Raw genomic sequence first — 15,713 nt, 5'->3', positions numbered from 1 at the left:
TCCTGTTGCAATTCGCCTCCGGATAGTTGTTTGACAAAGATTTATATTGCTTTTTTTTGCGTTAGTGCAGTGAATATTTGTAGCAGAACAAAAATCTACTTTATAATTTGCCAGTACATAATATGCAGTTTTTTTCCACTCAGTTTCAATTTCAGTAGTTTTAAATACATATATAAAGGCATTTTTGTGTACTCATTACAGACTACAAAGAGATACGCTTGGAATTTTTAAATATGCACAAGGGTATATACCCAAAAAGTATTGCGACTGATCAGTATGTAATGCCCACTTAACCCACTCAGATCTCTTGTTAACACTAAAGACAGGATTCTACATTTTTTAAAAAAAAATGAGAACCGTTTAGGGGTACCACTGCACTTTAACTATTAAACTTTGCTTTCATTTGAAAAGGACAATTACCTATTCATAGATATTTAGTATGCAAGGGACTACGGAGGGACAAATTCTCCCCTAGTACTTCTGCATTATCTGTCCCAATATTTGTTTGAGGATAATTTGTAGATAGATTTTGAAACAACATATTGTTTTACTAGACATTTACTTGAAGCTATTCTGTTTTATGAGGATCATGCACTGATTACAATGCAATAAGTTGTATTATTTAGTATCTTGATGCATTGCAAATCACTGTAATTGGATATTATATTTGAAAACCAATGCAAAATAAAATACAAAAATTGAAATATATCTATAACTATAACTCGTCTACTTTTTCATTGAAAACGTTCCTTTTACGCAGAAGGTTTAAATGTTTAATCTGTTAAACACAGATTTACGGCTTTATCTGCAACCCAGACTAGATCATCCAGTGTGCCTTAATAGAATTAGGATCCAGTTATTGCCATAAATACTAATACCTATTCACTAGATGGCAACTATAGTACAAAAGAAGTGCTGCTCCTGAACTGAAGTACATTAACACAGAAACATATACAGGTGCACACCACTTACAACAGTCTCCAAGGGACAATGGAAATCAGTACTTTATAAACGAAGTACGTAGTAAACACAATTCAAAATGCTGTATGTACCTTAAATATAAACAGGAGTTTATTATTTATACAAAATATGCCCCTGTGGGCCGTACAATGTAATAAGTACCATTTTACGAATTTATATTTTCACTAAATGTAATTAAAATTGTATACATTATACGTCTAAACTGTACATTGGCTGTGCCAACAAAAACATAGAAGAATAAATGTAAACCGCAACTGTTTTTCCTGCCTGACGTCACAGATGCCGCTGTGACTGTCATTTACTGTCCCGGATGTACCTTATTTGCACAAAATATCTACCTGTAGAACAGGAAAACTGTACATATTAAACGGCACTGTATGTATTAACCTGTACGTATTAAACGCAAAAGACCTGCCTGTGGAACAGGAAAACTGTATGTATTAAATGGTATACACGTTATAAACGAGTCTGTTTTAACCAGAGTAATTCCCCGTTAAAACCCATGTTGTTTGGCAGGGACATGCCTCTTCAATACGTTGTAAATGGAACTCCGTTCTAACAGGATCCGTTATATGTGGAGTGCACCTGTATATATTAAAAATAATAATACTAAAACAATATTGTAAATGATTGCAAACATTATAAAAAGACAAGACAGTATATACAGTATATATAAAAAAGCTGCTGCAACTTGTATCCGTAACTTCTGAATAAATTTAAAGACATTTAGGGATCAGCTTCTACCCTGCCAGTCACAGCTGGATTTACTTGAGCACTTTACAGCACCAGGAAGAAGGGTAATCCCAGAATAACTAAGACAATTCACGTGTGTTGTAAAATGCTCCCCAAAAAATCCAGGTGTGGCTAATTCCAGTGAGGTACAAACTGATCAAACCTTTAGTCCAGTAAACAAATCTTTCGAAGATACTTTTTTTTTTTAAATGCCTGTCCATTAATATACCAGTGAAATGTTTGTATAATGGTCTTTTTGGTCTAATAGTCTGCCAAAACCCAAATAAAAAGGCTGAAAATTAATGTTCACAGATTGCTGACACTTGTAATGAAAAAGACGGCATTACAATTCTTGACACAATTTATTTTTTTTAATGTCTATTTTTTTGTAAATTTCACTCTATATTTACATCTAAAACCTTTTCCTTCTTTTTAGGAATCTACATCAGCACCACATTTTCAGGAGCAGTTTACCACATGAGCTACAGCAGTTGGTCAGCCTGCAGTCATTTCAACTACTGTTCATGCAGCTTTTGCAGAACACAAAGTTAACATCAGTACCCAACACAGACAAAATTGTCAGTCTTTGACTGAAAGGGGCACAAGCCTGAATGACAACACCAAGTCCTTTTGCCTCTCACATTTAATGAGCACTAAATGAATGGGTTCTTTCTGATCTTTCCTCTTTGAAGGGTGTCTTTCTAACTTTAACATGTTATTTATAATCTAACACGTTATCCGTAACCAGAGTATAGCGTATTCCATTTTTCTGTGTGTTTCTATGAATTGCTTGTTATAAACAAGGTGTGCAGTACACTAGGTTACAGTATTCCATATCATATACTACATTAAGCGATGTTATGCAAGACTGCTGAGTCTATATTTTATGTTATAAATAAAGCAGGGTTTGAAACAAAACACACGCATTTTAAATTACAATTGTCGGAAGGCTTGAGGCTTTGGAGTCAGTATTTATCAGTCTCCTGTCTCTGTCCTCTCTTGTTTCTCCTAAACTAGTACACTGTGGGCTCCTATTTATAGGACAAAGGTATGCAAAAACATTACAATATAGATATTAAAAAATATATTAATATGCACCAATAAGTTAATTTGTATTCAAACACGTTCAACACATACTGATAGAGTAGAGTTTGGAAGTTTGCTTGTTACTGATCAGAACAGTTAAGGATGTGTGAACATTCCCTTAATGACAGGTCTGAATCTGGCACTGGTGGGCAGCTGTTATGCCCTCTTGTGGTGCCATGTCTGCTTGTGTCACACAGCACCCTGTCTAGGGTTGTCACCTTTTCCACAGACCAAACCCGGACATATTTCTCAGACAGCCTAGGTCTAACAAATCTGTGCAGTAATAAAGTTCAACACAATACCACCAGATCTCGGTACAAATCAAGAATCATGCAGTATACACAGTGTGCTGTTGATATTTCTAGCAATTGAACTTGCAAGCCATAGTGGATACTGTAAAGTAATACATGCCTGTGCAATTCACTAGTTCTTTATCATGTAAATGTACTGTGTAACACCACAGAAACATCTCGTTAGTTCATACTTTATATGTATTTGGTCTTACTCTTAATCTCTCTATTTTATTTTATTTTTGTAAGCAACAGTTACAGTGTGTGTGTACTGTATTGGGTATTTGGTTTTAAACACACACTGTATCGGTATGGTTCAAAAAATATAATACAGTAGAAATCTAACATTTTATAGATGTACAGACAGTGTTCAGATCACTTATTATTATTTTTAAGAAGTAATACAATACCGCTCTGGAATTCATCATAAACTAGACAACACATTCAATTGATTTATTCCAGGTTAAACACTACTTAAACAAATTAATATATAAATGTAAGTGTCAAGCCACTCGTCCCAGAAAGAACAAAACTTTTTAACTTGGATTATTTACTTGGATTTTCAAGTTCAGGGTGAAGGATCCTCAGACCTAAAAATCCAGCGAGTTTTGAATCACACATCAGTTCAGTACTATTGGATTCTTAGCATCACGTGGATATGTTCGTGTTCGTTGTCCCCAGCATTATTCAAACTTCCAATAAGATAAGAGAATAAAAAAAATAACACAAAGTAGAATGTACAGATCAGTATTAAGCAGTACATTTCTAATAGTGGAAATCATTTAAGCAACTAATGCATGTCATACAAAATGTTAAAGGAAGGTTGGACACTAGGGCATCCGGGCTTCTGGGCTTGTTAATTCCTGCCACCTGGACACAGATGCCAATTCCCAGACTGTCCAGGTCAAACCCTTTCACCTTTTGGCTACTTACACACACACTGCAGTTGGCTTGACAGCCGTATTTACAAACGGCACTCGCTGCGGTTGTTTGTTGTACACACACACCTTTCATTACTGAAGTGAGTGACTCCCTGTTTAAACAAACCACTGAACCCGGGCCATCATTACATGCCGATCGTGAGGTTTTGTGTGACAACATGGAGGCTGTTTTTGTTTATGCTTTTGGAAGAAAGTACAGTACGTAATCGATCGAGAGCTCGTCAAGCACAGCTATGCTCTTTTCTGCAAAACCAGCGGAGACGCCGTTTCGATTTTTCTGCACTGCTAAATACAGTGGCAACGATCTGCAGTACCATGATGGTAGATCGAAACATTTGGGCGATCTTCCGACCAGAAGGCTGGTGGGAACGACTTGATTGGTTCCCAAATTAAAAATGTACGCATGTCTAAGGAGTCGTATATGCATGCGTCTGTCATTTACTGAGTCATTTCCTGGAGTGCCAAAACACACAGATGAGACGTTCGGTATCGGTGGAAAAACGAGTTGCGGTCGCACTGTGGTGTTTGGGGATATGAATTGTCCCATATTGTTTTATTCAAGTTGTAAAACCAAAAATACTTTTTTTTCGTACAACAAAATATCATACAACTGTACTTTGATTAAATAAAAAAAAGTATATTATATGTATGCACTATTTACCATTGTTATGAATTTACTATTCATCAATATTACAAAATCAACTTGGCTCATCAGGCACCTTCTGTTAATCATGAATACTAATACGATATGACAGTACTACACTATGGGGTAGATGTGCTAAGTCGGAAGTCTGTGGTGAAATGTACTAAACATGTGCAATGCTGTTAGCGACTTTTTAGGGAATGCTTTGCTGCAGCAGATTTCTTTGAGGTTCAACCTTAGATTAATATGTAGTTATGGGCGTTCCTGCATAAATTCGCAAACAGGGAGGAGATAGTGCAAATGAGGGTTCTCAAATATTATAATGAGATGTACTAAAGCTGCCGACAATTGCGACACTTACAATTGCATCAATTTGTTAAGAACTTTTGAAAGCACGTTTTAAACAGTCTCAATTGTTGCTGGCACTTCCCAGTCCGCTTTTTCTCGTGGATTGCCAGTTGTGCGCAATGCAGTACCTAATTTTCACTAAAGTCAGGGTGTACTTACAAGACTTGAAAAAACATTTCTATGACATTTCTGGTTTTCCAGGGTGTTGGGAGCATAGACTGCACACATGTGCCACTAACCCCTCCAGCTCATTCTGAGCATCTATATAGGACCATGATCTACTGTGTGTTAATTGTCTAGGCTACTAAGTATTATTTTAAAATTTCAATTAAAAATAATCTTTTATTCACTTTGTACACCAATGTGTACAATTCAGCAGCATGATTTATTTTGTGTTACCAATATGCTAAAGTAAAAAGAAACTGCGCTAGGTATTCATTTGATTTTACTACAGTACTGTATACTGAATAGGCCTACTGTACAGATTTATATATTTTTACATAATGTAGCCTTCCCAAAACACATTAGTGTTCTTACAGCGCAATGATTTATATTTAAAATACATCGAGAACTATAAATGTATGTGTGTGCGATTTTATTGTATTGTTTTTAAACCCGACACCTACATATATAACAGTATTAAAATAGGTAAAATGAATACGGAACAGAATGCATTGTATAGATGATGTTTACATTTAACAAAAACAACGTTATTTTGATTCTTGCACCCTTGCATGTATAGACGTTACCGTTCAGGCACCCTCTGCTGCAGCAAACCACAACTCAACTCCCGCTATTTATTTGAACAATGTCGCACGACTCTCGCAATGTATGATAGAGATCTCACTAAGAAGACGCAACAAATATTTATATTAGTATATTGCGGCTTTTTTTATTAACATATTTCCTCAATGTAGACTTTGTGAATTGTCGCAATGGAAATGCAAATTGCTATATGTGTGCGCCCATCTTAGTTCATCTACCCCTATGTGTTTACTGAAGATATATATTTTTTTAAGGTTTTATATTAAAAGATAGGTTACTTGAATAATTAGGTAGAAAATAGTTCCATTTCCTTCCAGCATTTGCTTTCAGCCTTTTATCGCATTTATGGGCTAAAGTTGTTTTACAATAAACAGGTTCCATGAGGTTTCAACAAGAACCCAGTATGTTAAAATGACATAATTTCACTCTAAAAGGTGAGTTCATTATTATGCTATTTTGTACACTTTAAAATCGCTTTTGCATGTGGGTGCTATAAGTTGAAAGGGCACAATATCACATGATTTCTCAAATCCAGAAAGCAAACAAGAGCAGACAGTTAATTTGAGCAATATAGAAACAGTATAAAAAGCACAATTTCAGTGCATTAGAACCCTGAACCATTCAGAATGATTTTAATCATAACAAGGTAAAAGAAAGATAAAAATGCATTTTTATTTGTACTTTAAATGCTGATAAACATAAATAATGACCCTAATACTTGCAGTATACTTATTTATTGGTTTACCTTTACATCTAAATACAAAATTCTGCTGCATTTCCAGTAAAATGTCTGGGTGTTTACTAGATAGTACTTTAAATTGCATTTTAATATTATAGTTTTGGGATGTATATTTTTTTCAGGCAGATTGTTTTTAAAAGTAGGTGTTAAACAATATGTAGTGTTAATTTTGGATAGTAAGATGTCTGTTTTTAACAGAATCTTTATAACAAGTTCAGAGAGACACACCGACCCACCCACACACTCCCACGAAACAAACGTGTATTACAAGCAAAGAAACATGGTGGGGGTCACTGAGAAAAAATTGAATTTGCTGTAGCTGGTTTTTTATTCTTTTTTTCAATGAAGGTTATATATGATTTATAGCTTGTTACTGAAAGAGTTTTTGAACAAATTTGATTAACTGGTGGAAAATGTAAAAAACACAGCATATCTTTATACAGTGTCTGCCATGTTAAGGATTTCTTACTAAACTACTTGAAGTGTTAGAAATGACCATTGTGTCCTCATATCTTAATTGTGAGTACTAACACTTTCTAGACTCTCATCACTCACTCAGCAAGATGTCAGTGTCAACCAGGTGCTTCAATTGCAACTGGACACTACCTAAGAAGAAAAAAAACCTTCCTCCTTTAAACTGTGTCTACTCTGAATCTTTTTCGTTTTCTTTCTGAACATATATGAAATGTAGACCACCACCTCGGCTCCACACATAATTAAAGTTTGTACAGAGAAGCATTTTTGTTTTTTGTTGTGTTTTATCAGGTATTGTCAGTAGAACATTAAAACCTTGTTTAAAATGTATGAACAATAAAATGTCTCCCTATTGACAGTGTACATGCCTGTTATCGCTTTCACAGACATTATACTCCACACATACAGTAGGCAGAGATTCCTGTTGATCCCTTTTGCTTATATCCAATGAATGCAATTCACTTAAACATACTGGAGAAAAGTGACAGAAACTCAACAGTGAATCTCATTAGCGTGGAGCAGTGGTGGGGGGCTTGTCCAACATAGTAAATCTCTCAATGAAGCACAGAAAATTTCAGAAATATTCTATATTCTATATTCTAATACCTGCATTTTCTGTACTTTCTAAGAGGAAACCTCATAGAATGCAATTTCTAACAGAGGAAGGATAATTGGGGTTTAATGCAAATACTAAGAGCCTTTGAATATCAGCAAAAATTCATCAAATATAATTGAGAGAGAGTATTTCTTTTTGTTCATTGCATTTTACCAACACATTGTACGTTAGGTATAAAGGTAAGAGTTTACAGAATTTTATTGTCTCATTATAATTCATTATTTCTCTCTCAGCCTACACATGATTCACAAAGAGTGTAACTCATTATGTAATACATCATGCACCAATGTATTTAAAAATGGTACAATGGGATTTTTGACTTTAAAACACAATAGTGCTTACTTACCTTTGTTTCATTCTCTCGTGCATTCGCCCATGCTGAATACACTGCGCTTCCATCTCATCACTGCGAGACTGCAGTTTCTCCAGAGTATCCCGGAGGTACACGTTCTCCTGCGAAAGCTGGCCAATTTCTGACCTAAATAGTACAAACTATTAGTGTTTTTTTGTGAATCAAAACATCTTAGTTGAAGAAATGGGCAGTTAAAGATTATGCATTAAACTGTTTACTTAAAGGCCTTGTTTACCTTGTTTGGCACAAGATTTCCCCTTTACTTGGATACATGCAGTTTGGACATTTAAATGTTAAACAAACTTGCAGTATACTATATCATATAATAGTATACTGCAGGGGCAGACTGGTAGTGCATAAACAGTGATGTCACACCTAAGAAGAGAGCATAGTGGTGTCACAGTGGTGACCTCTCGCCTCTAAAACAACCAAAAGTACCTTTACTAAGATAATTAAATATGCTTACTGAGTTTGAAGGGTTTGATGGAATTCATCTGTTTTCATTAACTTCTCTTGCATTTAATGTCACTCATTCTTTTTCTAAACATACTTCTTTGAATAGCCTATCCCTACCTTTCTCTGTGAAAAACTGTTAATCTGACATCAGAGAATTGAGCAATTACAGTCCTAGTTATTACAGAATGTTAAACTCTGCAATACAGAAAAAGAAAAGTTCACCATGTACACTATAATTAATAATTAAGGTGACCAGATTTTCAAAGCTCAAAACCAGGACACATTGGCCAGGTTTCCATGCAGCTTAGAAAGTCATCACTCTCTCCAAAGTCATTATTTATGTGCGGTAGCACTCACATACCACACACATTCCACGCGCTATAGGAAGTGCGCGTCTAAAATGCTGTACGGTGGGTAAATCGTCGTCTTACGCTAAAAAGCAGTACAATTGACCAAAAACTCAAACATGCCCAGAAGACATATATTATGCTTACAAGACTTCAGCCCTCATAATAATGTTTGTGACGTAACCTCGCACATCTTTCTACTATACGTAAAGGCGGTACCACCAAGCAATCCTTTATTATCTGAGAGCTGTTGGAAGTAGCCATGGCAAGGCTCTTTGACCAAATAGAAAAACATAAGCATACAGTATGAGGGGTCTAGATATCTCTTCATTCAGTATATATATATATATATATATTTTTATGTTTCAAATTATTGCCATTTCACTTTATAGTTTGGCTATTTTATAAGCAACATTATAAAAAATACTGAAGCAATTACAAATAAAAAAACAGCCATTTGCAATACACACACAATTAAATAAATAAATAATTAAATTAATTAATTAATTAATTTAATAAATAAATAAATAAACAAGGCCCTTTGCAAAGCAGAGATATTTGTGTTCATCTTTTTACATTTTTGTTATCATAGGTTTATAATAAATATATATGCAGTCAAAAATGTTTAGCAAATAATACAAAGCGCTTTCTTATGGGATGTTGTTTTTTATTATTATTATTTGTGTAATTCTACGTCTGGTTTATTTTGGTGCTTTTTTTATTTTTATTTTTATTTTGGTGACCAAATGAGGCAGACTGCACTGTCGGTGTTTTAAGACAACCTAAAAACCCAGTTTAAGAAAGCTGTACGATATCAGTAAGTTGCGCACGGACAATTTGGAACCCAGACACAAACATTTAAATATACTCTCCTGTATTTTAATATTAATTAGGTTATTTGCATTTGGAATGAGAACTTATCAGGCTAAAAGAAAACTACATGGAAACACACACAACCCAAAAGTACTACCACAGAAAGGTGGCTTATTTTTCTTTTTTCATTGTTAAATAATTGATAAGACTAATTTAAATATTGGCTATTATAATTGATATTTAAATAGCCCTCCTCTCATTCTTAGTATTATGCTTTTTTTTTTTTTTTTTAACCAGCTAATTTCAGTACACTCCCAGGTGTATAATTTGTAGCTAATTAGTTTAACTTGCCATATTGTGTTATATACATATTGCTACTTTTATAGTGAGTTTTTTTTTTTAAATAATAATAATTATTATTATTTATTATTATTATTATTATTATTATTATTATTATTATTATTATTTATTATTATTATTATTATTAATAATAATAATAATAATAATAATTCTGTAGCTCATTCTTGAAATACATTTCCAGGGGTCCTGAGTGGCTCATCCAGTTAAAACGCTGCCGCTGGGAGTGCAGGATGAGTCACACAGCTTACACGGCATCAGTTCATGTCCGGGCTGTGCAAAGAGGCCGGACTTTGCTGGGGCCCCCGAAGGGGGCGTCACATTCGCTCTGAGCCCACCTCTGCTCTGGATTGCTCGGCGTAAAAGGCGATTCTGGCTTTAGGCTTGTGAGAATGTGTGTGCAGTGTGGGGACTCCCTGCGGTGAGGAGAAAAAACATAATTGGACATTCCAAATTGAGGGCAAATAAATCAAAATAATAATGGTCACTCTAAATGTAAAAAAAAAAAAAAAAAAATCGGTTTTGGAATTTTTCTTTCTTACTTCTTTTACTCACAGCATCAGAATGGCTCTATTTATTGATGTTGTTGATGTGTTTTAACATGGTGGATTCGGATTTTGGATGCTTGCAACCTCTCGCTGCTCTGCCTAGTGTCTGGGTAAATCCCGCCAGAATTGAACAGCTATGAAATTACCGTATTACACATAATTGTAGATTCATATTGAATATAAACTAAATGAAAATGCATGGCACTGAGGAATAAGCACGTATGTGTTCTTGATTACTTTACTACCTTTTTTATTTTATTGTGTTTTCACTGCAGGTGCCATAAAGTTATATAGGAAGCGGTTGTTTACATTATTTTGACAAAAGGTATTTAGAGTGTGTTGCGCTACAGGAAGTAGCTGAAAAACCGGGACTTTAAGATTTTGTCTGTATATGGGACCTTTGATGGAAAACCGTGACTTTCCTGGCTAAACAGGGTCACTCTATTAATAATGTATGTGTGCATGTACTCACTCTACTGGTGAATTGAGGATAGTGTGGTGGATTGTGGGAAGAGGGTCAAGTCCATTAACCCTTTGCAGTCCATTTATTAAGTGCGTGTCAAGCACGTCAGGTCCAATTTATTTTCACACGCGCGGTTAATTTTAGACGCACTGTTTAAAAGTATTTTTTTTCCCCCACAGTCAAACGGGTTTAAAAGGCCCTGCATATCAACAAAGCACTCACTAGGCATCTCCAGCCCCGCCCCATCCTTTCATTCGCTATAGCTTTCACATATGCTAAGAAATAAATAATAATAGTTATTTGTTTATTTAGCAGACGCCTTTATCCAAGGCGACTTACAGAGACTAGGGGGTGTGAACTATGCATCAGCTGCAGAGTCACTTACAATTACGTCTCACCCGAAAGATGGAGCACAAGGAGGTTAAGTGACTTGCTCAGGGTCACACAGTGAGTCAGTGGCTGAGGTGGGATTTGAACCGGGGACCTGCTGGTTACAAGCCGTTTTCTTTAACCACTGGACCACACAGTCATACATACTGATCAATCATCTCCTGATCACTCGTTTTATCACCAAACGCCTCAATAATGTGATCCAAGTCATTATTTTATTACTATAACATCTCAAAAAAGCTCTGCAAATGTCTGTGATATTCTCTGAGCGCCGATTCAGCAGTAGCCAGCTTGTTTCCTTATGGCCGCCGTTATCTGATGCCAGGGGCAAGTATGACTATTCATGAGATACGCCCTTTTTTATTTTTTTCCGGCTTGTCTCGGCTCCTGTTGCTCCCAATAGGCCATTGAATGGTTTTCTCGGCTTTTTCCGGAGAAAAAAATGACTAAAAACCAATTTTTTGCGTCTTTTTGATGATGTCGGACAGGGTCCGACATTGGACCGGATAGGAATAATTGCAATGTCGGACCAGGTCCGACATAGGACCGCAAAGGGTTAAACCACAACAGTCCCTCTTTAGTTTGAAACTTAAGTTTGTTTAATCAGTTTGTTGTTGTTGGGTTTGTCTCGAGAGGACGTATTCAATCATGTATACTGCTATATATGAGCTTCATCATCAGCTTCTTCCCAGCTGCGCTTAAGTACAAATCTCAGTTTCGCTGCCTCTGGCAAGTAAATTAAAATCTTTGCACAACCAGATCCCAGTTAAACTAGTATTTTCTTGTTGTTTAACAGTTCTGTCAAGCCCTGATGATCAACAATATAACAATAAAATGCAGTGCAATGTTACTTGAATTTGTGCGAATACATTTTGTTTTCTGTTTTACCTAGTAGAGCATAAGTAAACAGTGCACAAATCTGGTTGCAGGGAAACATGATTTTGCTGGGACATTAGGCACAACGCATCAGAAATAAAATAGCCTCAAGATACAAACAGAAGTACATTTGTGATTTTAAATAACTTGAGATAGTTCGGTCTTATGAAATCTTTATAACACATACATGCATTTGCCACACTTTCAGTTGATCAAGGAGGGCACTACCTGGGCTAACTAAGCTTGCATGTTAGGAAGACATACTATAACTAGTGTAGTTTCCACATGCTCGCTTTAGTAGGCGAACTGCCTGTCCCTTGGCAGACCATACGCGGTAACATGGCTTCTTCAGTTTACAGTTTTTACACAAGGCTAATGGTGTGTGCTACTATATTATCTATATATATATATAGTAAAAGAATCGCCCTCACCGCGGTTCGTTGCCCCTTTAAAACACTGACCCAACACACACAAATGGATTTTTAAAAGCGCGGTTGCGCTATTTTTAATGAAAACACAAAAACAAAATAAACAAAACAAACACCTAGCTCTTCTTTGAGCACTAACTAAAACAAAACAGGAACCTAAACTAAAAACAGGACAGCTAAGCTGTTTACCTGTAACAAAAACAAAACAAACAGAACAGCACACACAGAAAAAGGATTCACTCTACCTTTCCCCTTTGAAATTACGGCTGTACCCACACACCAGCACAGTCGGGCGTCTACCATCTTCAGCAGCCGCCCTGAGCAGACTAACTGTCCCCTTATAAACCCTGCACCTGGCTCTAATTTTCAATAATAGCCAGGTGCAGGTAATGATTAACAATAAAACAATTAACAAAACAATCAAACAAAACCCAAAATGTGCCTCCGCACATGTTTTTCTGCAGGGAGGTTTTAACTCCCTCCCTGCTGTCTTACAATATATATATATTATATATATATATATATATATATATATATATATATATATATATATATATATATACACACACACTACCGGTCAAAAGTTTTAGAACACCCCCATTTTTCCAGTTTTTATTGAAATTTAAGCAGTTCAAGTCCAGTGAATAACCTGAAATGGTACAAAGGTAAGCGGTAAACTGCCAGAGGTTAAAAAAAAAAGTTACCAAAAACTGAAAAATAATGTACATTTCAGAGTTATACAAAAAGGCCTTTTTCAGGGAACAAGTAATGGGTTAACAACTTACAGCTGTTCTGCAGCAATGGAAGTAAATTAAGCCTTGAAAGTTGATGCTAACAATTCCTACAGGTGTCCCAACTTTTGTTGATTACTTACAAACCCTCTGTCTGTATAAAAGCAGTGTTGGAACAGACTGTGTTACTACACCCTCTTAAGCATTATTTGGACAGTATTGTACTGCAGGAAGTAGTATATTGCTCTCATAATGGTGAGAAAAAGGCAATTAACAAAGGAAGACAGACAGACCATTATAACCCTTAAAAGTGTAGGTCTTTCCTTTAGAGAAATTGCAAAGAAAGCCAAGGTGTCAGTGAGTACAGTTTCCTACACCATCAAAAGGCACTTGGAAACTGGAGGAAACTCTGACAGGAAGAGGTCTGGCAGACCCAAAGCCACAACAGAATCAGAAGACAAGTTTCTGAGAGTCAACAGCTTGCGTGATAGGCGGCTCACAGGACAACAGCTTCAAGCACAGCTTAACACTGGTCGAAGTAAGCAAGTCTCAGTTTCAACTGTGAAGAGAAGACTCCGAGCTGCAGGTTTGACAGGTCGAGTGGCAGTAAGAAAGCCATTGCTAAGATGGCAAAATAAGAAAAAGAGGCTTGCCTGGGCCATGAAGCACCGCCAGTGGACTACTGAAGACTGGAAGAAGGTCTTATGGACCGATGAATCAAAATTTGAAATCTTCGGTTCATCACGCAGCGTTTTTGTATGCCGTCGAGTAGGCGAAAGGATGGTTCCTCGGTGTTTGACACCAACTGTCAAACATGGAGGAGGAAGCGTGATGGTCTGGGGCTCTTTTGCTGGATCCAGAGTCGGCGACTTGCACAGAGTGAGTGGCACCCTGAACCAAAACTGCTACCACAGCATTTTGCAGCGCCATGCAATACCCTCTGGTATACGCCTAGTTGGTCAGGGGTTCATCCTACAGCAAGATAATGACCCAAAACATACCTCCAGGCTATGTCAGAAATACCTTAGAAGAAAAGAACAAGACGGTAGGCTTCAAATCATGGAATGGCCAGCACAGTCTCCAGACTTGAACCCCATCAAGCTGGTTTGGGATGAACTGGACAGAAGGGTGAAAGCAAAGCAACCTACAAGTGCAACACATCTGTGGGAACTTCTGCAACAGTGTTGGGAAGAACTTTCCGAACAATATTTGATTTCAATTGTAGAAAGAATGCCACAAGTGTGTTCGGCTGTTATATCTGCAAAAGGTGGCTACTTTGATGAGTCAAAAATTTCTATGCTTTAATTTCAGAGTACATTGAGACATTAAACTGCGTAAATTTCAATAAAAACTGGAAAAATTGAGGTGTTCTAAAACTTTTGACCGGTAGTGTATATATATATATATATATATATATATATATTACTGAATAGCAGTTAGGAAGTTGCTGAATTATCATTTCATTTTAAATTTAATAGGTAGATTTGTGTCTGTACTTCAGTAAAAATTGCATCTTACAATTTGTTTATGTTAATACATTTTAGTTAACCAACATTTAATGCCTTGTCATAAAAAAAATGTTTTAATTGGTTATATTACTAGACACACTTGCCATTTGAGAGTACAGCACAGAATAACAAGTGGAAATTAAACAGCATTTGTCTACTCTAATTATATTAGTTCAGTGTACAGTGTTTTGTGCATGCAACATTTGTATAAAATGTCCAGCTGTATCACATTTGGATGATAAAGACTGACTGCCATTTAGTTAATTAAAAAACAGCCATTTATGAGCCAATGCTATGAAAACCAACATTTCTATAAGTAGTCTTCTTGGATTTTTGACTTGTAAAATATCAGGGAGAGTCATAGGTAGGAATCCAGCTTTGGCCTCACTTATGTACATATACTTATATGCTGGGGTTTCCACTATTTCCCTGTCGCCACGGATATGTATTGTGCTGCAGAGAATGTTTATAATAATAACAATAATAATAATAATAATAATAATAAATAATATTTCTACTTGCCTGTTCTTCTCCGTCACATGTTCCAGCTTTGTACCCAGGATTCGGCACTCATCCTTCAGTTTTCCTATCAAAGTATTCTGGGAATTCAACAAGGCTTCCAGTTCGTTAACTATAAATAGGGAAAGGAAATATGAGATTAGAACGTTTCTATAGAATTTTACATGTTTCATGTTGTACACAACCCTCCTCTACGGGGGGTATGGTATTTGTTGCCCATTTTACCCAACACCCAATTTTGCTTACTGGTATCCCTGAATATACAATCGCCCTTGAAATATATTCAAAATATTTTAATGATCAAGCCAAC

The 15,713-nt window shown here is 36.1% G+C and overlaps 1 protein-coding gene across 3 annotated transcripts in view; it reads right to left on the bottom strand.

Moving 5' to 3' along the window:
• LOC117402634 (serologically defined colon cancer antigen 8-like) overlaps positions 1-15,713 on the bottom strand; it is a 154,971-nt gene that overhangs the window by 60,078 nt on the left and 79,180 nt on the right. For all 3 annotated transcript variants that reach the window (XM_034003971.3, XM_034003972.3, XM_034003973.3), the window contains 2 exons: positions 15,407-15,515; positions 7,962-8,093 (listed from right to left, as the gene is read on the bottom strand). In XM_034003971.3, coding sequence (XP_033859862.3) covers positions 7,962-8,093; positions 15,407-15,515 — 241 coding nt within the window. The remainder of the gene's footprint in view (positions 1-7,961; positions 8,094-15,406; positions 15,516-15,713) is intronic.

The sequence above is a fragment of the Acipenser ruthenus genome, chromosome 5 (assembly GCF_902713425.1).
Source record: "Acipenser ruthenus chromosome 5, fAciRut3.2 maternal haplotype, whole genome shotgun sequence".
Classification (NCBI taxonomy): Eukaryota; Metazoa; Chordata; class Actinopteri; order Acipenseriformes; family Acipenseridae; genus Acipenser; species Acipenser ruthenus.
The sequence above is the reverse complement of the archived record's forward strand: the minus strand, read 5'-3'. Positions and strand labels throughout refer to the sequence as shown.